This window comes from Ambystoma mexicanum, chromosome 13, assembly GCF_040938575.1.
Source record: "Ambystoma mexicanum isolate Mex_15411 chromosome 13, UKY_AmexF1_1, whole genome shotgun sequence".
Taxonomy (NCBI): domain Eukaryota; kingdom Metazoa; phylum Chordata; class Amphibia; order Caudata; family Ambystomatidae; genus Ambystoma; species Ambystoma mexicanum.
In genome coordinates, this window is record NC_090938.1 from 713,521,300 (window position 1) to 713,544,976 (window position 23,677).

The 23,677-nt window shown below is 43.2% G+C and overlaps 1 protein-coding gene across 1 annotated transcript; it reads left to right on the forward strand.

Annotated features, from left to right (window-relative positions):
• The first annotated feature begins 19,559 nt into the window (after positions 1–19,559).
• LOC138520505 (olfactory receptor 5P80-like) lies at positions 19,560–21,808 on the forward strand. The gene is made up of 2 exons (XM_069632860.1): positions 19,560–19,682; positions 20,873–21,808. The coding sequence occupies exons 1-2, from the start codon at positions 19,560–19,562 to the stop codon at positions 21,806–21,808; spliced, it is 1,059 nt and encodes a 352-aa protein (XP_069488961.1).
• Positions 21,809–23,677: the final 1,869 nt, after the last annotated feature.

Genomic DNA, 23,677 nt, shown 5'->3' on the forward strand with positions numbered 1-23,677 from the left:
TTCTACTTGTCATCCTCTGCTATGCCATTTTTCTGATCATAATTTTTCCTTGTCATCCACTACTGTGCCAATCTCGTGATGATTGCTTCTTGTCATCCACTGCTATGCCAATCTCTTGATGATTACTTCTCCTTGCTATCCACTACCATGCCAATCTCTTGATGATTACTTCTCCTTGTGATCCACAGCTATGCCAATCTCTTGATGATTACTTCTCTTTCTAATCCACTGCTATGCCATTCTCTTGATGATTACTTCTCTTGGCAATCCACCGATATTCCATTCTCTTGATGATTAGTTCTCTTTGTGATCCACTGCTATGCCAATCTCTTGATGATTACGTCTCCTTGCGATCCACTCCTATGCCAATCTCTTGATGATTACTTCTCCTTGTCATCCACTGCTATACCATTTTTCTGATCATAATTTTTCCTTGTCATCCACTACTATGCCAATCTCGTGATGATTGCTTCTTGTCATCCACTGCTATGCCAATCTCTTGATGATTACTTCTCCTTGCGATCCACTGCCATGCCAATCTATTGATGATTATTTCTCCTTACGATCCACTTGCATGCCAATCTCTTGATGATTACTTCTCCTTGTGATCCACTGCTATGCCATTCTCTTGATGATTACTTCTCTTTGCAATCCTCTGCTATGCCATTCTCTTGATGATTACTTCTCTTTGCGATCCACTGCTATGCCAATCTCTTGATGATTACTTCTTTTTCTGATCCACTGCTATGCCATTCTCTTGATGATTATTCTCCTTGTGATCCACTGTTATGCCAATCTCTTGATGATTACTTCTTGCAATCCACTGCTATACCAATCTCTTGATGATTACTTTTCCTTGTCATCCACTTATATGCCAATCTCTTGATGATTACTTCGCCTTATCATCCCCGGCTATGCCAATCTCTTGATGATTACTTCTCCTTGCGATCCTCTTCTATGCCAATCTCTTGATGGTTACTTCTCCTTGTCATCTTCTGCTATGCCAATCTTTTGATGATTACTACTCCTTGTGATCCACTGCTATGCCAATCTCTTGATGATTACTTCTTTTTGTGATCCACTGCTATGCCATCCTCTTAATATTTACTTCTCCTTGTCATCCACTGCTATGCCATTCTCCTGATGATTACTTCTCGTTGTCATCCCCTGCTATGCCAATCTCTTGATGATTACTTCTCCTTGCAATCCTCTGCTATGCCAATTTCTTGATGTTTACTTCACTTTGTCATCCCCTGCTATGCTAATCTCTTGATGATTCCTTCTCCTTGCGATCCTCTGCTATGCCAATCTCTTGATGATTACTTCTCCTTGTGATCCACTGCTATGCCATTCTCTTGATGATTACTTCTCCTTGTAATCCACTGGCATGCCATTCTCTTGATGATTACTTCTCCCTATAATCCCCTGCTATGCCAATCTCTTGATGATTACTTCTCCTTGTGATCTGCCGCTTTGCCAATCTCTTGATGATTACTTCTCCTTGCCATCCACTGCTATGCCATTCTCCTGATGATTATTTTTCCTTGGCATCCACTGCCATGCCATTCTCTTGATGATTACTTCTCCCTATAATCCCCTGCTATGCCAATCTCTTGATGATTCCTTCTCCTTGCGATCCCCTGCTAAGCCAATCTCTTGATGATTACTTCTACTTTTCATCCTCTGCTATGCCAATCTCTTGATGATTACATCTCCTTGTGATCCACTGGCATGCCAATCTCTTGATGATTACTTCTCCTTGTGATCCACTGATATGCTAATTTCTTGATGATTATTTCTTCTTGTAATCCTCTGCTATGCCAGTCTCTTGATGATTACCTCTCATTGTGATCCACCGCTTTGCCAATCTCTTGATGATTACTTCTCCTTGCCATCCACTGCTATGCCATTCTCCTGATGATTACCTTTCCTTGTCATCCACTACTATGCCAATCTCTTGATGATTAATTCTTGTCATCCACTGCTATGCCAATCTCTTGATGATTACTTCTCCTTGTCATCCTCTGCTATGCCAATCCCTTGATGAATACATCTCCTTGTCATCTTCTGCTATGCCAATCTCTTGATGATTACTTCTCCTTGCTATCCACTACCATGCCAATCTCTTGATGATTACTTCTCCTTGTGATCCACAGCTATGCCAATCTCTTGATGATTACTTCTCTTTCTAATCCACTGCTATGCCATTCTCTTGATGATTACTTCTCTTGGCAATCCACCGATATTCCATTCTCTTGATGATTAGTCCTCTTTGTGATACACTGCTATGCCATTCTCTTGATGATTACTTCTCCTTGTGATCTACTGCTAAGCCAATCTCTTGATGATTACTTCTCCTTACGATCCACTGCTATGCCAATCTCTTGATGATTACATCTCCTTGTGATCCACTGGCATGCCAATCTCTTGATGATTACTTCTCCTTGTGATCCACTGATATGCTAATTTCTTGATGATTATTTCTTCTTGTAATCCTCTGCTATACCAGTCTCTTGATGATTACCTCTCATTGTGATCCACTGCTTTGCCAATCTCTTGATGATTACTTCTCCTTGCCATCCACTGCTATGCCATTCTCCTGATGATTATTTTTCCTTGTCATCCACTACTATGCCAATCTCTTGATGATTAATTCTTGGCATCCACTGCTATGCCAATCTCTTGATGATTACTTCTTGTCATCCTCTGCTATGCCAATCCCTTGATGATTACTTCTCCTTGTCATCTTCTGCTATGCCAATCTCTTGATGATTACTTCTCCTTGCTATCCAATACCATGGCAATCTCTTGATGATTACTTCTCCTTGTGATCCACAGCTATGCCAATCTCTTGATGATTACTTCTCTTTCTAATCCACTGCTATGCCATTCTCTTGATGATTACTTCTCTTTGCAATCCACCGATATTCCATTCTCTTGATGATTAGTTCTCTTTGCGATCCACTGCTATGCCATTCTCTTGATGATTACTTCTCCTTGTGATCACTGCCATGCCAATCTCTTGATGATTACTTCTCCTTACGATCCACTGCTATGCCAATCTCTTGATGATTACTTTTCCATGTCATCCACTTCTGTGCCAATCTCTTGATGATTACTTCTCCTTGTCATCCACTGCCATGCCAATCTCTTGTTGATTACTTCTCCTTATCATCCCCGGCTATGACAATCTCTTGATGATTACTTATCCTTGCAATCCTCTGCTATGCCAATCTCTTAATAATAATAATAATAATGATGATTACTTCTCCTTGTCATCTTCTGCTATGCCAATCTCTTGATGATTACTACTCCTTGCGATCCACTGCTATGTCAATATCTTGATTACTTCTCCTTGTGATTCACTGCTATGCTAATCTCTTGATGATTACTTCTCCTTGTCATCCACTGCCATGCCAATTTCTTGATGATTACTTCTCTTTGCGATCCACTGCTATACCATTCTCTTGATGATTACTTCTCCTTGTGATCCACTGCCATGCCATTCTCTTGATGATTACTTCTCGTTGTCCTCCCCTGTCATGCCAATCTCTTGATGATTACTTCTCCTTGCGATCCACTTCCATGCCAATGTCTTGATGATTACTTTTCCTTGTCATCCACTACTATGCCAATCTCTTGATGATTACTTCTCCTTGTCATCCACTGCCATGCCAATCTCTTGATGATTACCTCTCCTTATCACCCCCTTCTATGTCAATCTCTTGATGATTACTTCTCCTTGCGATCCTCTGCTATGCCCATCTCTTGATGATTACTTCTCCTTGTGATCCACTGCTATGCTAATCTCTTGATGATTATTTCTTGTGATCTACTGCTATGCCAATCTTTTGATGATTCTTCTCTGTGTAATCCTCTGCTATGCCCATGTCTTGATGATTACTTCTCCTGGTCATCCTCTGCTATGCCAATCTATTGATGATTACTTCTCCTTGTGATCCACTGCTATGCTAATCTCTTGGTGATTATTTCTTGTGATCCACTGCTATGTCAATCTTTTGATGATTACTTCTCCTTGTAATCCTCTTCTATGCCAATCTCTTGATGATTACTTCTCCTTGTAATCCTCTGCTATGCCCATATCTTGATGATTACTTCTCCTTGCCATCCGCTGCTATGCCAATCTCTTGATGATTACTTCTCCTTGTAATCCTCTGCTATGCCCATCTCTTGATGATTACTTCTCCTTGTAATCCTCTGCTATGCCCATCTCTTGATGATTACTTCTCTTTGTAATCCTCTGCTATGCCAATCTCTTGATGATTACGTCTCCTTGTGATCCACTGCTATGCTAATCTCTTGATGATTATTTCTTGTGATCCACTGCTATGCTAATCTCTTGATGATTACTTCTCCTTGTTATCCTGTGCTATACCAATCTCTCGAGGTTCACTCCTTTTTGTGATCCAATGTTGTAAAAGTATTTTGATGATCACTTTTTCTTGTAATCTAGTGACAATAGCACATTGGCTTGTCTTTTTCTCATCATGTAGTATGGGGCGACTCCTGTCATGCTCCTGGGGATGGTTCTGCTGTTGCGTTCTATGCTTCGTCTGCACAGTCTACTCTCTTAATATGTAGCATTTGCTATCCCCTTGATGTACTGGTTCGCTCTTTCCACTTGTCTGCTTCTTTGGGGATAATGGAGTGCGCGTTTATGCTTGAATCTGTTTTTGTTCTGGTACTTTCTCATTTTTCCAGATGAGAATTGAATTTCGCTGCCAGTGACTATATCCAGTGCATTTCCTTCTCTTGTGAACACTTTGGGGAAGCACTCTATCATGGATCGGCTTGTTATTTTGTCCATGAGCTTTACTTCAACAAATATTCTAGCATCACTATGGCATTATCCTGTCCTTTTTTCATGTGTTCGAGGGAACCTTCAAAGCGTACTTTCACCAGATCCAGACCTCTGGTTGCCACTGAATGTTCTGTAGGGGTGCAGGCCAGGCCATCAGTCCTTTGTCCCTCTTAGTGCAGGCTTGAAACTCGCCTAGATTGCACCCATATGAAGCCACAATCAACTCAGAGAGACTAGAGGTAATATTTTCTGCGACCAATAGTGAACAGCCCTCTAAAAAACAAGAACTTTTAAACAATACACAATGTTCACTTGGTCCCTTGCTTCCCCAAGTCCATAGAAAAGTTTAACCCTACTATATGAGATTAGTCACCATTAAAGGAGAGTTCCGGGACTTTTTTTTTATTGTCCCTACGGGTCGGCCATGTGTTTGTAAGCATAAATCGGTAGATCGTAGGAAACTTTCCTATGGACCTTACCCGACTTTTCGCCCATTATCGCACTCGAAATCAGCCTCCATTTTGTGATAATCCTATCATTCCGCCGCATCGACCTGGCTCACCTGCCTTTGCGGCACTAAATCAAATCCCCCGCCCCTGAGCCTGACATCAGCAGACGCGTACTGCCCATTTCAAGCACGTCTCGTGTCAACAATCGCTGCGCCTCAGCTATTGACGTGTTGCCATGGAAATGGCAGGACGCCTCTTTCCCCAATAAGTATAAACAGACCGTTTCACAACATACAGCAGCAGATTTTCGATTCCATTCCTCTCTCTGTGTTACTTTGAGTATTCTGTGACTCGTTTCAGTGCTCTGGTCAGCTACCTTCGCCGCTTGTAGCCCGTGTGAACAGATACCAGTACCACCGCTATAAATTATTTTACTATCTTTACCGCACAATGGCCACAATAATGCCGTATATGTACGAGCCCGAGTACACCGAGGAAGAACTACTGGAAAGGCAAGCACGCGAAAACGATGGGGATTCGGACGGCAGTTGGGAGGACCAGTCAACGGATGAAGAGCCTGGACCATGTCGCATGGACGGCGTCTCCACCTGGTGCACGTGCAATCGGTGCGAGCTAATGCCAACTGAGGAGGAGAACTGCTGCTGCCGTGAAAATTCCGGGTGCTTGGCCTACATTTCGGAAAGCGAGCAAAGTCAGCAGGAAGGCGAGCAAAGTCCGCAATGCATCACCGAGCTGCCAGAGTTCAGGGAAGCCTGCCTCTCACGGACAGTGTTGAGGATGATGATGGTGCTTATGCACGAACTTCGTGGCACTGTTCGTCCGCGTAATCCGAGTAACGAGTAAGTATACTCTGTTTGTGATGTCAGTGATGCCACCACTATTTCATGGTCGTCTCCCACATATAAAATTACATTTACATATCATTGGAACGCATGTAAATTGGTTCCATATAGTGCATTTTCTAGATATAATTTTTTTCTAAGGAAAATGACATGTGTTACCTGAATCGACATTGATAAGAAAGTTTGGTCAGTTTAATACAGTTTGCATCTTTTTTTTTCACAGGTGGTACAGGCTGGTGGCCTATCGTTGCTTCACTTGGTGGCTTCACGGGAGGCTCGGACACCGCGTTCGGAGAGTAATACCTGCCTGTGCGGTACTTGCCATTAGACAACATTTCCCCAGTGACAGTGGACAATACCGCGGATTTTCCCTCGATGTGCTGCAACCTCAACTTTACAATGTGTAATGTTTATTATTTATGTTTAATTAAAATCTAAAATAAAGCCCAACATATATTTTAACAATGGTTGTTTTGATTTTTTAAATGAATCTAGTGTATATTCTCCTGGGAGGGTGAGGTATTTATAAACTCACCCCCCTGCCTTCCATGTAGTAGATCCTGCAGCCATCCTCTTACATTCAGTTAGATGGCCTCTCCTTGGTGAGGCCCTGCGGCAAACGGGTCTTGTCTGCACGACCACCGCCCCGATCCACCCCCCGCCCTATCAAAGGCAGTTCGCACCGGGGTACTTGCGCTGCTGGCAAGTGGAGCTGTCAGGGAGCGATAAAGGCCAAGAGGTGCCAAAGACCATGTACACTTCAAAGTGGTCTATAGAGCATGGGTTTGTTGTTCCCATGTCTACCTCCAGACCCCGTGTCTCCTGCCAAGCATCCCCCTCACGCTGGACGGCCCCCTGCAATCCACATAAGTGTGTCTCCATTCACGAGTCTTCCTGTGTCTTGTCTGCACGACCACCGCCCCGATCCACCCCCCGCCCTATCAAAGGCAGTTCGCACCGGGGTACTTGCGCTCCTGGCAAGTGGAGCTGTCAGGGAGCGATAAAGGCCAAGAGGTGCCAAAGACCATGTACACTTCAAAGTGGTCTATAGAGCATGGGTTTGTTGTTCCCATGTCTACCTCCAGACCCCGTGTCTCCTGCCAAGCATCCCCCTCACGCTGGATGGCCCCCTGCAATCCACATAAGTGTGTCTCCATTCACGAGTCTTCCTGTGTCTTGTCTGCACGACCACCGCCCCGATCCACCCCCCGCCCTATCAAAGGCAGTTCGCACCGGGGTACTTGCGCTGCTGGCAAGTGGAGCTGTCAGGGAGCGATAAAGGCCAAGAGGTGCCAAAGACCATGTACACTTCAAAGTGGTCTATAGAGCATGGGTTTGTTGTTCCCATGTCTACCTCCAGACCCCGTGTCTCCTGCCAAGCATCCCCCTCACGCTGGACGGCCCCCTGCAATCCACATAAGTGTGTCTCCATTCACGAGTCTTCCTGTGTCTTGTCTGCACGACCACCGCCCCGATCCACCCCCCGCCCTATCAAAGGCAGTTCGCACCGGGGTACTTGCGCTGCTGGCAAGTGGAGCTGTCAGGGAGCGATAAAGGCCAAGAGGTGCCAAAGACCATGTACACTTCAAAGTGGTCTATAGAGCATGGGTTTGTTGTTCCCATGTCTACCTCCAGACCCCGTGTCTCCTGCCAAGCATCCCCCTCACGCTGGACGGCCCCCTGCAATCCACATAATGCCACGACATATACACGTCATTCATTCACAAACACACCCCTGGTTCGAATTCTTTATAACCCACTTCATATTTCTAATGAGAACTTCTTTGCGCTTTGCTAGTCAACCCGTGAAGGTGCTGGTTATCTGCTCTTCGTCTCTGTGAACTTCCGTGACCACTTTGAGCAAACTCGTCAGTTTGCAACCTGTGAACTGCTCCCTGTTCTACGACAAGAAACTACTCTGATCCCTGCATCTAACTGTTTGTTCGTCAAGGTAAGTCCATGTACCATAATCATTTTGCGTCCAATTTTTTAATTTATATCTATTTGCTAGTAGTCATCAAATTGCATCCATGTTTTCTTTTCGTTCACGACAGTACATGCAAGGAACTAGTCACATGTTCTGAGTTTAGTCAAATTACTTTTTCTATTTTTTGAAAGTTATTGAAATACTTATCCGCATGTGAATAACGTGTATAGTTCCAAGAACCAAAACGGACCTTGCATTGAACCTTTTATGTGTCATTTACTGTTTTAACACATTGGTATTCATAGAGAATTGTTGATCTTTACTTTTCAGAACTTTCCATAATGCCTGCCTGTTCCATTGGCGGTTGCCCTTCGAAGACCCATAACAAATCTGAAGGTACTATAATGCATGTTTTCCCTAAGACAATAGATCAGATAAGAGAATGGGTCCGATATTGCGGATATCCAGCCTCTGAGATAGAAAGTAGAGTCCTAGAAGTCTTTGCGGACAAGAGGGGTGATCGATACCGCATCTGCAGCAGGCACTTTAGCCCAGACATGTACTCCACATCATTGCTAATAAAGAAGAAAACACCGCGAGCGAGGCGAAAATTGCTCTCAACCGCTATTCCCACTCTATTCGTCCACATCCCTCCACTGGTGAGTCAAGTTTACGTATTTATCTCTCGGCCTTGCGGTAGTGTGTAGCATTAGCTAACAATAATTTCCCCATTTATGTATCCACTCAATATGAAGGCGGAAGATTCTCCATCCGTGTCGTTATTGCAGTCATCAGCCACTTCAAGCGCCTATCGGGTAATCTTACTTAGCTATTCTGACACTGACTTGTTTTAGGCATGTAAATCAATAGTTTTAATTGATCGTGTAATTATTTTACCTAATGGTACACCCTTGTACTCGTCCTCTAGTCTTTGTTTTCAGTTATAATTATTGTTATCCAAAATAATGCAAGTACTGTCTTTCAGGGAGATGCTGAGGAGTCCAACGCATTGACGACAACCGTAGATGTCACTCAGATGCTCGAGGTACGTTTCCGGACAGTTCCATCGATGGAGATCATCAGATCTTGCATTCTTGTAGCGTGATTGTTACACACAATGTTTCTTTCGTTTTTAGCCATTGATATGTCCTTCTGTCGTCGCCCTCCTATTTGTCTTCTTTTTTCAATATTGTGTTCATTACTAATGAAAGTCCTATGTTTCAGGGAGTCGATGGAGCATTAGTCCAAGTAGAAGGGGGAGCATGCAGTTACGGGTCGGCGCAACAGCTTGCAGAAGTGTGCACCGCAGTTACATCGTCCCTTGATGTTCTTATGCATTTCGAGGTATGGATACTGACAGTTCGTTCAAGCGAAATCATATGACGTGATTACATCCGCTATACTTCCTTCTTTATTAACGCAAGTACTATGTTTCAGGGAGATGACGGAGCTTCTTCTACAAGAACATCACCCCTAGTAGTTGATGCAGATCTCTGGGTGGTGACACTTCCAACGATCGAGCAAATCGAATCATATTTACATATCCATTATTTATTTTAGACAACTGATCATTTGTGCAGGTCTATTTAGATGAGCCGTTGACGCCTGCTCAAAGTTTATGTTCTTTTTAACAAAATAGAAAAGCATACTAATGCAATTACTGTGTTTCAGGGAGTTGCTGAAGCGTCATCTTCAATAATATCATCAATGGAAGTCTATGCGGAGCCCGAGGTATGGATCTTGACAGTTCAATCTAACTAGATCAACAATGCGTGAACTATTGTCGTTTGAATGTTCTACACAATGCGTTCATTCGTGTTTTGCTATTGAGATGTACGTATGGGTATTGGTCCCCAAGTACATTTTGTGTTTTCAATATTATTATACATACTAATGAAAGTTCTATGTTTCAGGGAGTCGATGGAGCCTCAGTGAGTGATGGATGTGCTTATCATGAAAATATAGTCGTTGCAGCGCGAGAGGAAGTGGAGACATGCACACACGAGTCGGAGCAACAGCGTCCAGATGTTGAAGTTCGAGGCAAGAAAGTTTCAAAGAAAAGAAAGCAAAAGAAGGTTAGTGTCCTGTTCACTATATTATGTTGTCTTTCACTGTCAATAGTTCAATACTGTAAGTTGTGTTTAAACTGAACATCCCTTTTCTAATCTGTCCTCTAGTTGCGAGTGGGTGTAAGAACTAGATCTACACAGACAGTGAAGCGAACGAGAGATGTTGCTTGTCAAACCTTTTGTCAGGGACTTGAGACTGGAGATGCATCGTGCCAATGGGAAGAATATGAAGTGATTGACAACGGAGCTATACCACCACCAGCCATTGATAGTGAATGTCCTCCTGGTAGTTTGGATGCAGTCGGAGATCAATTCACAGAATCCACACCCGCAAAAAATAAGAGCGCGCGAAAGTTGAAGACATTGTTTTTTTCTCCCATCTCCGGACAAGGAACAGATGTTGCAATGGAAGAGATTGACGTGGACGACAATGAAACACCATCAATATCACTCAGCATAGCGGAAGACGATATCAGAGATTGTACCTTTCATGCGAGTGACATGTCCTCAACGTTACAGGCCGAACCAGCTGGGATGCAGAGTGACAGTATAAGGAAAGAGGCCAAATTCATTGTATTCGATAGCTGTTTGATGGATATTATTATGATGATGAAATGTGGGCATTCGGTTGGTGGGGAAGTATGTGGGGAGCCATTGATTAATGTGACTCGTGCAATTCGAGGCACTAACCTTAAAATACATGCCACCTGTACACAATATCATCCGTTCGCATGGTCTGCACAACCCATGCTGGGGCAACTGCCAGCAGGCAATCTACTTTGTGCAGCGGCCGCACTTTTTAGTGGTTCAAGTTTTAAAAAGTTACAGTATTTCTTTCAGTTTGTGGGAATCCATTTCATTGCGAAAAGTCAGTTCTACAAATACCAAACCGATTATCTATTTCCAGCCATCAGCGAAGCTTGGAGAATGGAAAAAATGTCAATGGAAAGTACATTCGCGGGCAAACGCTTCAGGCTAGCCGGTGATGGACAGTGCGACAGCCCAGGATTTTCAGCCAAGTACTGCACCTACCACTTTCAGGACATGGAAAGTAAGAAAATTGTGAGTTTGGTGGTCGTGCAGGTGTCACAAAGTACATCCTCAGTGGCCATGGAGAAAGTTGGCTTTGTAGCATCATTGCAAGAACTACAATCGCGGGGAATGGTGATCGACCTGATAGCCACGGACAGACACGTTTCAATTGCCAAGACAATGAGAGAACAGTACAAAAATATAAATCACCAATTTGACGTTTGGCATCTTGCAAAATCAATCAATAAAAAATTGTCTGCTGCAGGTAAAAAAAAAGAATTGCAAGGTATTTCACAGTGGTCCAAGTCAATCAGCAACCATCTTTGGTGGAGCTCAAAAACATGTGAAGGGTCGTTGGAAATTCTACTGGAAAAATGGCGGTCAGTAATGTTGCACTGTAGCAACGTACATCGATGGTCGACAAATGAGCATTTCCACAAATGTGAACATGGCCATTTGTCCACAGAGGAGGCACGGAAGAAGAAGTGGTTGATTCCTTCATCACCCACTCACAAAGCCATTGAAAAGATTGTATTTGATAAAACTATAACAAAAGCTTTGAGGGGACTCACGGAATTCTGCCACAAAGGAGATTTGGAGGTGTTCCACAATATGTGCCTCAAGTACAGGCCCAAAAGATTGCATTTTGGCATGGAAGGCATGATAAATCGGACTCTTTTAGCGGTCTTGGCACATAACCATAATGTTGGCCGTCAACAAAGTAGGACGACCGGAACTTTAGGGACGCTTCGCTACAATAAGGCCTTCACTAAAAGAAGTAAACAATGGGTGATCAAACCAGTGTTTGAGGATATGCAATATGAGTTTATTGAGAGACTTATCGTAGATGTCCTCGATAGGCACATACATGGAGTGGTGAACGAACCTATGCAGGGGACAACTGCATTGCCACCCAACATTGCCTCTGTTCCATGTCCACCTAAAGCAGAGCTCATTGAGAAATACACATCACGGTTTAAATGATTGTAATTTGATTGTCTGTTCTCTCGAGTCTCCTCATGTTGCAGGCCCATTGCAATTAAACAAAACAGTAATATAAATCATTTTTACAAAAATTATAGAATGTTTCCGTATTGCAAAAACATGGCCGACCCATAGGGACAATAAAAAAAAAGGCACGCAGACAAGATGTCCCTAAAACTAACTGCAGCTAACTAGAAATGTGTGCTCGCTCAAAGTGAAGGTCAGCTGCTTTGATGTTTTGCTCGGGTGGCGGAACGGCCCACGACCCAATATAAGGTTCTATTGTGATTTGACCTTGACAGGCCGGGACCATCCTGAAAGACTAAGAAAATATAATGAATAAAAATTCAGAAACGAAACGATGAGCCACGTTAATTAGAAGAAGTAACGTCGGCAAAGAAGGAGTGGTGTTTCGGGTCTGCCCTACACAGAGACACAATGGAAAATGCAAATATAATGTAAGTAACTTTTGATGAGTTTATACCGCAATTTCATTACTATACAGTGGCTTTAAAGACGGGTTCAGTTGTACTTGTTCGTTCTATGTGGCATATTGTTTTCTACCGCGCACTATCTTGAGGAGAAACATCTGCTTTTACTGAAGCACCTCAAAACCTTCCTCTTTGCTTCTGCTTTCTCTCTCCCTCTCCCCTGCTACAACTGGTCCACTGTCTGCGACCTCGGTCCTGGGCCCTTCCACTCTCCACCTGCACTGCCTCCCTGTCAACCCCTGCACTGGGGGACTGTCTCAGTATCCTACAGCCCCCCCTTCCCAGCACTTGTTCTGCACTTACCTTGCACTTGCCACCAGCTGGCCCTATTTATTTATTATTTTATGCTACTTACCTTGTACTCCACTCCCCCCCCCCCTCCATGCCTCGCCACGCCTTTAAACACTTGTGTACACCCAGTAGCGCTGTCCTCGCTATGAAATGAATAATTTTAATAAGGATCTGATGGTGAGACTAATTTCATTTTTTATGTTTTTAGGTACATCATTCACTACTGTCTGTGTCACGAGTACCAGACACCTGCGGACGGGTTCTACAGCCGCCAGTTGCTTCTCCGCGTGAACAACGTTACCACCCTGACCATTTTATGGGACGATCGCCAAGTACAAGTATGCCCTTACGCGGTACTAACGGTTAGATGCAACATACCTACCGTTGTGGTGGCCTAGTGCCTGGTTGTTGGAACAGCCATGCGATTATCAGTGCGACCGAAGAGCTTATTTTTATCGTAAACCAACACCCTGTGTACTGCACACGAACATCGCTTCCCTCAAGACGAACTAATTTGGATCGAGAGCAAAGAAAAATGCAAATCGCTGAATATTCTCTAAACATTTGATGTCCAATAAACGTACTTTGCCAAATGTACAATCTTGCCGTTTGCTTTTAAACCACGGTTTCACATTCCGAATTGTGGCGCTGTATTGTGAGATGCTCTAAGACCCTGTGTACAGCAAAGGACCATCGCGTTCCTCAATACGAACTTTTTGGAACGTGAGCAAATAAAAATGTAAATCGCTGAATATTCTCTAAACATTTGATGTCAAATAAATGTACTTTACCACATTTACAATCTTGCGGTTTGATTTCAAAGTACAGTTTCATATTCCGAATTGTGGCGCGCTGTATTGTGAGCTGATCTGTGTTGATTTCCGGGGTCTGTGTGGAGTCGCGTAGAAGACGCCTGGGCGCGTTTGCCTACGCAGCTCAGTCACGTCACGGATAGAGGCGGGGAATATGAATGTTTTGATAAAGTCTGTTTCAGGGGCGGGGGATTTGATTTAGTGCCGCAAAGGCAGGTGAGCCAGGTCGATGCGGCGGAATGATAGGATTATCACAAAATGGAGGCTGATTTCGAGTGCGATAATGGGCGAAAAGTCGGGTAAGGTCCATAGGAAAGTTTCCTACGATCTACCGATTTATGCTTACAAACACATGGCCGACCCGTAGGGACAATAAAAAAAAAGTCCCGGAACTCTCCTTTAAATTCTCATAAACTGCACCACATTTTAGCAAAAATAGTTATTTATTTTTCATATTTCAACAAGTAAAAAAGCTTTTTATCTTTTTTTCTTTTTTTCACAGCTCCATTTTTATGGAGAGTTGTTCAAGTGTTATACAAAATCACAAAATCTACAACATTGCGAAACAATATCGCTGTGTACATTTAATCTCATGTATCTTTTGACCATTTAACATTTCACAGAATTCATTTCTTAACCTGGATCTTCAAGGTGCTTACCTTTATCATAGAGCCAAGCAGCTTAGTCCGTAAAAACCTTTCACTTCATCTTCATAAAACCCATGCTTACTTTCATACCACATTCAAACCATACCCGACATGTTTCATTCCTTCCACACTTACACACTAATCACAAGGAAATTCTTCAGAGGTAAAAATTGAAACAACATTCAATTAAATGTACAATCATAATAGTCTTCTTATAGACTTAATCTTCTGTTGGAAACCGCTTTCTATAGGATTCCATCAAGCTTTTCTTTAGGGTCCAACCTTCACAATGGAAAAGCTGTCTCAGATGCTACCCCGAGAGGATAAGATGTGGCATTACTGCTAACCGAGGAAGTGATTGCATGTTGTGCTCTCCACGACAAAGGATAGGGTGCTTCAAATATCTGATCCAGTCGCTGCCTCTTCACTTTGTGTTTGTCCATCAGAGACAAAGAAGTGACCAGCCAGAGGATGCCACCGCACACTTGCTGCAGGACCCCTCGATAATCAGCCAAAGTGAAATTATGGCGTTGTATGTTTCTCTCACCTGGAAGGTTCTGCCCCAACCGAAGTCCCCTCTTCTCCCTTGCTTCCCCTCGGCTCTGCTCTCACTGACAAGATCAGTCCGAGAAATCCATGCTGCTTCCCTCCGCACCTTCTGGGGGCTCCCCAGACACCCCGCCGCTCCCTGTCACGGCAAACTTCTGCGAAAGTTAAACATTATAACGCTATATATTTTAGGATACACAATTTTGGCGCGGAAAGACCTCGCACATCACGTACAAACCAATGCACACGCTGCACATATGAAGCCACCAGCATTGCTCTCAGACTCTTTTTGGTAGGCATTGTTCCCCTGTGTCTCTCATGACCTCAGTTGATCAGCTTCCTCCTGACTGCTGATGGAAGGATACATACATTGCTCCTCATTAGCAAGAAGCCATTTTCATTCATTTCATTTTCCGCTTTCCTGTAATTCTGGGGTTCTGGTGCGAAATCCCTTTCATCAGGCAAGCCTGTCTTGGTGTCTTGGCTCACCTTTCAAAGTTTTTCATTCTCTTTGACTCCAAATTTCCATTTCTCCAATAAAAGTGTGCTTCACAGCAGTGTATTTAGGTTCATGACAGCAGCCACTATACATTTGTCCTTGACATATGTGTGCGTCTGTTGTTCTTCGATGAGTAGTCTGGAGAGACAATCTGCTTGCTTGCTTTGCCAGCCGGGCTTGTGTTCAACCACATGGGTGTATTACTGCTTCTTGGATGCTAATCTTGCCAGTCTAGGTGTCTGGTTACCTGTATTTCGGGGTACTACAATTTTTGCGAGGGAGATGGATCAGTCTACAATTTAAATCTTCTTCCCCAGTGGTGTGTGATGAAGTTTCTTATTGTTCCTGTGCCTGGGGGCATCTACATTTGAATTACTGTTCAGGACCTGGTAGAGAATTCGAAGGAAAGGCTACTGTGTACATGTCTTTTCTGTCCTTGTGCATCAGTGCCGCCCCTATGCCTTATGCTCTGGTATCTGTGGCTACTACCGTTTCCTACTTGCCACTGAGAGATTTAAGACAGGGTATCACTGCTGTTTCTCCTTTTATGCTTTCAACCCCCTCCTTCCACTTCTTGGCCCATGACTACTCTTCTCTTCTTTTCTCAGGAGTTCCCTCATGGATTCCATGTTTTGCGGCAAGCTCCCATAGACATGTGGCATGACCATACATTATTTGAGGGTGTTGTTGCCCTTCGGGCATGAGACTTCCCTTGCACTACTCACTTTTGTTTCTAGTCTTTTGGTGAAAACTGTCTATCCTAGAAAGTCTAGTCTGTCCTGTTTGAATGCACGTTTGTCTCTCTTGAAGTGAAACACATTCTTTCTGGTCCCTCCAATAACTCTTTTGGCGCTCCGTTCTTTCAGGTCAGGGCCAAACATTGAGATATCGTTTACAGTCTAGGAAGTATTTTACTTTGGGTACTCTTTGCAGAGTCCCCATCATTCACCCCTGGAAAACAGAGGCATCTGGGCATAGGCTAACGGGCGGCCATCCTGTGTACTCAAATGTTCCCAAAGACATCACAAAGGCGAAAAGGTGTTTGGCTCTGAGGTGAAGCGTCACCTGATCGAATTCACTGATTATTTCCAGTTTGGAAACTACTCTGGTCCCTTGCAGTCAGAGAGTCAGTTCTGTGATATTTAGTAATGGAAGGTTTTTGTACGGTACCGCTTGATTGAGTCTGCACCGCACGTCTACATACAGATGTGTAGATGTGCTGCATGGTATTTCAGGTTAGTGTCATCACTTCCCCTTTGCCATTGGATCCAGCTTGATTTTAAATTTACCTTGATGTGGCCACCCTGATATTAAGTCTCCTTTGTTGTTTTTCTCGTATTTGCATCTCCTTGAACTTAAGGGCTCTTCTGATGTGTCCAATAAGTTGACTGTTCCTGCCACCGTTGCCTCCTCGATTGAGGTACGCTATTTTCACTACACATTTTTCTTCTCCCGATAGTTCCTCACATATTTCTTCAGATAATATCCTTGTAAGATCTGATCCAGAAATTGCCATTATCTTCACTCTCTTGCCATTCTATATCAAGGCCGGATGCTTCATCTTATTAATAAACGTTTTTACTACTACTACCAGCAGACAAGAAAACAAACTTGACAGTAAAACACGTTTTGTTTAAAAAAAAAGTTTACATATAATTAACATCACGTTATGGGGCTGATCCCAATCCAAGATGGAGGAAGGTCATGCCCTGGCAACAACCAATAGGCTGGGACCCCCCACCATATAAGTCCTTTCTTCTATAATGACAACCTCTTCTTTGCTGCTGATGCCAGAAGTTAAGTCGACTTCCATTTGTCAGTGTTTTACCTTCATGTGTAGCTGTATTTCATTGCTTTGTCACAGGAATTGTTCCATATGCACCAGTGTTATTAGTTGAACAGTTAGTTCACTGTACTTTATTACTTTAGGTAACATTAATTTTCCCTCACTGCCCGAACGTTTAGTGCGCGCAACATGTCCCGCTCTTCTTGTTAGGGCTGGTGACTTTTGTGTCATTCCTGGCACATGTTTCTTTAAAGACGAGCATTGGTTGATACGCTCCCGTCATGGAGCTCTGCCCTTTCGGCGTTGGCCGGTACAGTGCAGTACCACTGTATTTCTTTGGCATGGTTCCCAATGTATCACCTTCGACTCAAGCCCCAAACACTTTTGAAAAAAAATGTTTTAGGACACCTCCATTTATTTGAAATCAATTTTCTGTAGAAAAAATATTGGTGGGTGCATTTTTTCAGAGACCATCATATGTGATACTTGCTCGCCACGAGTTGGCTTTGTTGGGCCTGTGACTCGACCTCAGGGGATTACCTGCTCGTCTGTGTTTATTGCTTAAATATATGCAGCATCTGTTAATTTATGAAGATGATTTGACAGCCAAGGTAGCTTTTTCAAAAAAGTAACTTCCTGGCAAATGAATTATACGTGGCACATATGTAGACATGTCACTAATTCGCATGTCAAGGCTAAATATAGTTTTTGTGTTTCTGATGACGTTAGGACATCTCAGAATCCACTGGTGGTGTAGATGGAGTGTCCCGCATATGTATGTAACCTCTGTATGCAAAGTATTTTTTATAAACTTGAAAATTCCAGTGTGAGACGTTGTTCTCCAGTTGACATTTCAAGACCGATTCGGAAACCTACATCTGGGCACACTATTAGACATTAATTGGGCATATTTATACCATAAATTAATATCCTAGCATATATATTTAGCAACTGCGAACTTAGGAAGGAGAGCTAACAAGCAAGGTAGCTTTTTGAAAAAGTGACATCTTGGCAAATGTGTCACATTTGCCAAGATGTCACTAATTCCAAAGCCAAGGCTAAATATAGTTTCTGTGTTTCTGATGGCGTTAGTACTTCTCAGAACCCACCAGTGGTGTAGATGGAGCGTCCTGCATATGTAGGCAGTCTCTTTTCATAGTATTCCACTCTTTCTGCCCTATGGCCATAGATCCGATGCCCTGTGTTGGGTAACATTTTGAGTTCATCCCCCTTGGAGCCTCAAAAATGTATTACATGTTCCTTGAATTTAATTTAGATGGCTGCAAGGACATGCTACTAGTGAGCTCACAAACTAATGGTCACTATCAGCATTTATCAGACTTGGACTGGACTTTGATTTCCAGCATTGCCAGTATTCAAGTCTCTTTACTTTGGAACAATAACTACAGGTGTCAAGCAAGATGCATCAGTGTTCCCACTGTCATCATTTTCATACTTGGCCTGGACTTTGATTGCCATTGTTGCCAGTATTCAAGTCTCTTTAATTTAGAGCAGAAGACTGCATATATTGATATGCATTCATTTTCTCTCTACTAAACAGTTAATTACACGATGGAAAGTGGGATGCATCCAATTGTGGTATGAAAAAGCAATTGTGCTATCAAATACCTCACTGGGAAGAGGTCTTACCATGAGAGTGAAGGTGACACCAGGAGTTCCCCTTACCATGACATAGAAATCAGTCTACACCTTCAATATGAAGGCGGAAATGGAAAATGGACCTTAGTGGTTCATTACTGCATATTTTTTAATGCACAAAAGGGCAATACTGTCCCTTTTATCTGTCTCTATATAAAAAGGGAATGTGTCGATATGTGTGTGTGTCTGTTAGAAATGTGCAGCGTACTTCCCAACATGCTACAAACCTGATATTTGGCATGTGGGTAGGTTCCATTGTGTAGACAATGTAAAAAGTATAAAGTATTCATTTTTCAAATAGTTTTTTTTAAAGGTCTGCAATGCTTACACCTGCCATATCTGTGTATGTGTGTGTGCCTGTTCGAAATGTTCAGCATACTTCCCAACATGTCACAAACCTGAGATTTGACATGTGGGTAGGTTCTATGGTGTAGACAATGTAAACAGTATAAAATATACATTTTTCAAATTGTTTTTCTCAAAGCGGTCTGCAATGCTTACCCCTGACATATGGCTCTTCACTCCGTAGTTCTGCCGTAGTTCTACGTAAACTTCAGCAGTTCATTGTTCCTAAACTTTCCACACTATCAGCATTCTAGTTGACATTAGCGGCTCTCTCTTTTGAAGTTATGCGGGTGACACAAATCGTGCTTTTGTAGCAAACTGTGCTTTTGTAGTAATGCGGGTGACAGGAAACGGTGCATGTCTCTTCAATGATGTTGGCAAGGACGTTGTCTGTCACGTCGTGGCATATCTCTCATGGAAATTACAGGAACTTAATTTCCCACAGAAGTTGCTGAATGTATGCCATGTCATCTCAACAGTACGAAGCTTACGCATACGGGTACCGCCCTCCAAGCTTGTATGCTTCTGTCCTCCACATACAGCACTTATGTTGACGTCACTGGGCCGCGACTGTAGATTGGAACACCAATGATATTGCTGCGCAATCTCCACTCCAACTCAAAGTAGCTGAAATCAATTTGCGGGATTCATTCTTTTCTCATAGTCAGCTTTATGTGGCTTGGTCCAGAGTTAGAAACAAAGACAATTTGTTCACACTAGCTTCTACAGGTAAGGCTAGCAATATTGTCTGCAAAGAAGCATTGGTTTAGTGATAATATCATACCAATGATAGCAGTAGGCCAAGGGGGGTGGCGGGTACAAATGAAACTCCCCATAACTCTCCATACAATACAATCCTTTAACATGGTAGTAGTCAGAAAGGCCTGCCGGGAAATAAATCAAACTCACCATAAGGAATGACGTGTGGTCACCTACACGCGTTGTTATTCGGTTAACGCAAACAACTATGCAACATCATCATCTATATTTGTTTATTGAATAAACTTCAAACTAGTACTGAAGTAGGAATTACCGTGCGAAGCATGGGTACACCTGCTAGTGTATCATTTGGGTAAGGTGGTGAAAGTGGATGACACTTTTTGATTTCTTCACCTAGCTGTTCCTACTTCTTTTTCCTAATTTCCCCACCTCCCAATCTGCGGGGATGGCAGTGCTATTTTATTTAGTGTTAATGAAGATTAGGGAAGATCCAATGATGAGCAACAGATCGGCAGACATGTGTATTCTCCGTTCTACTTCAAGGATATCTTCAGGACATTGATAGACCACCTGCTCAAAACAGACTCCTGCTGTCACTCCACTGCATTGTTAGACTCGGGGACAGCTTTGCTGCCTAAAGGCAACAGCACCTTTCTTTCCTAGTTTAGATTATTTGCTTGTCAGTTTCCTTTATAAGATAATGTATAGACATTTTTGTCTTTTGTCTGTGTTCTTTTTCGGGGGTAAACTGATTGTTAATTGGTTCATGCCAATAGGGACTCCAGATTGGCAATAATGCCCCTATCCTGGAAAGCCGTTTCTCTTTTTAAAATGTATTTGAAGATAAGGAAGAGATATTCAGTGTTTATGATTTTATTGAAGATTACAAAGATTACAAGTCTTTTTCTAATTTTTGTTCCTCCCTAGATAGTCGTGAAAGTTGCCAATGGAACCCCAGTCACGGAATTCATCCTCGTAGGATTCTCCAGCAGCCCTGCGCTACTGACTGTGTGCTTCACGCTGTTCTTGCTCATCTACCTCCTGACGGTCTTTTTCAACAGCCTGATCATTGTCATCACTAAACTGGATTGCAATCTCCACACCCCAATGTACTTTTTCCTGAGTAACTTTGCCTTTCTAGAAATCTGGTACACCACAACCACCATGCCCACTTTCCTATCTGGATTCCTGACAATGAGAAGGTCTATTTCTCATCAAGGCTGCATTACACAGTTGTGCTTTTTCTTCTGCTTCGGACCCACAGAATTCTTTCTCTTGGCGGTCATGGCATTGGATCGCTATGTTGCCATCTGTAACCCTCTAAGGTACTCAGCTATCATGAGCCAAACCGTCTGTATCCGTCTGGCTGGAGGCTCATGGGTCGGAGGGTTTGTAACCGGGTGGGCACTCACTGCACCAATCACCAGACTGAACTTCTGTGCAGACAATCAGATCAACCACTTCTTCTGCGACTTTGCCCCACTCATAAGCCTTGCATGCTCGGACAAGGCCCTCAGTGAGATTACCTTCTTTACTCTTTCACATAGCGTTGTGTTGAGCTCCCTCCTCCTTACCACTGTATCCTACGTCAACATCGGGAGAACCATTGTGAGGATCCCATCCAGCTCTGGGCGGCAGAAGGCCTTCTCCACATGCGCTTCTCACCTGACTGTTGTGTCCATCTTTTATGGGACAGTGATCTTCATGTACCTACGGCCAACATCACGCTATTCCTTCCACATGGACAAACTGATGTCTGTGTTCTATTGCGTCATTACCCCGTTTCTGAATCCTTTGATCTACAGCCTACGTAACAAAGACGTAAGAGCGGCTCTACAAAAAGCACTCCGCAAGCTCAGGTGATCTTTTCCAGGAGCAAAGGAGAAACCTTGTTGTACTTTCCTGTGCTGCATTATCTTGTATTAGGTATAAGTGTTTACACTGGTGTTCACCAAGGCTCTTAGATGGGGGTAAATGTTCACATTGCACACTGAAAATGTTAAGATGATCTACAAAAGGTATAACAAATCCATGGTTGTGCATGACAGTGGTCCAACAAAAACACTTGTGGGGAAATATTCACCCATCCTTACCACTCAAGGGGTTAATTCTTTATTGTACTGCTGTTGAAGCTGCAGTACAGTTAAGGCTACGTGATACCCCACACAGGAAAACGAAAAACCCTTCTTCTCTGTAACATTTGACGTCATCTATGAAAGTTCACCAAATATGGCAAGCAACATCTCAAGCATGCCAAATTTGGTGACGTTTCATGATCGGTTCGAAGTGGAAAATGAATGTTGAAAAAACAGCTGTTTGGGGGTTGGGTTTTGGTCCAGACCCAGATGAAAGACCCATTATGGACACGTATCTGAACATTTTTCGCTTGGATTTTCAAGCCCTTGGCTGGAAGTGGTGCATGCTGCACCAATATCGTGAACAGAGACATCCAAACTGGAAATATTATAAAGTATTTATCTATATTATGGGCCTGCGCAGTGGGTGCAAATACAAAAGTAAACCAGTCCTCATCCGAGTGATCCATCTGAACCATATCAACCTCCCCACAATGAGTATAAGAAAGGGAGCTGAACATACTTAAGGGTCTGGATCTGCAACCCTACAGTTCCTTCTCTCTGCACTTATGAGCCACCCGCTGGCTGCACTTGTGAGTTAATTGCACTTCCCCTCCCCCTGGCACTTCTCCCCTTTCCTCTTCCCCACACTTGCGCGATCTGAATGACACAAGGCCTAGTAAAATCGGTAGTTTGTCCTCCCTTGTTCTTGCGGTCCTTATTTCATGGGTCACTTTCTACTACCGTTCTCCCCTCCCCCTTTACTGCTCGGGAAGGGTCGCTTGTCACCCCTTCCTCCCATTGCACAGGGGACACCCCCCGCACATTGGTCTTTGTATTGTTTTTATTAGGACGCCGAAGTCTTTACCACTGAAACATTTCTGTGGTAAAGTGACCCATTCCCGAAGATACACTCACTATTCCGTGTCATTTGTCTCATACGTGTCAGCACATTCTGAGAAAACAAACAACTCTCCAATTGGTCCTGAATGAAAACAAACACAAAGGAACATATGAAAGACACCTATACATAACCATTCTATGTGTTACCCATCTCAGCACACTACAAAGACAGATAAGACAGACACATGGATGCACGGATACAAAACCGGAACACAGAGAGGCAGACACATGCCCTTAGATGCCTCGGCCGTAGGCGCTTTATAAATACACCTGCTACACTGTACAGTGCAAAGTCATTTTTGCAGTACAAAATTAACTTTGCACTTGCTTTGCACAGTTCCATGAATCAGGGTTTGTGTCAGCAGTGCAAAGTAACTTTCAACAGGACAAAGTCACTTTAAACCATGCACGGAATTCCATAAATCGGGCCCTTAATGCATCAGAGCATTGGTGCACTTTATAAATGCACATGTACATGAATTTATTGAAGAATAGAGGCAAATAGTTACATGAATAGAAAGATGGGCAGACAATGACAGATAGGCAGTTCATTCGACAGATAGTCATATTAAAAGAGTGATGGAAGCATAGACATGAAGATAAATAAAGAGACAGAGCGGTGCATAAGACACACTGAATGGAACTGAGCACAGACGATATGCTTGGAATCTACACCTGCACAAATAACACAAACATGAATAGGATATGCTAGGAATGTATGTATGCACAGGCAATGTCCTCTGAATGAACAAGT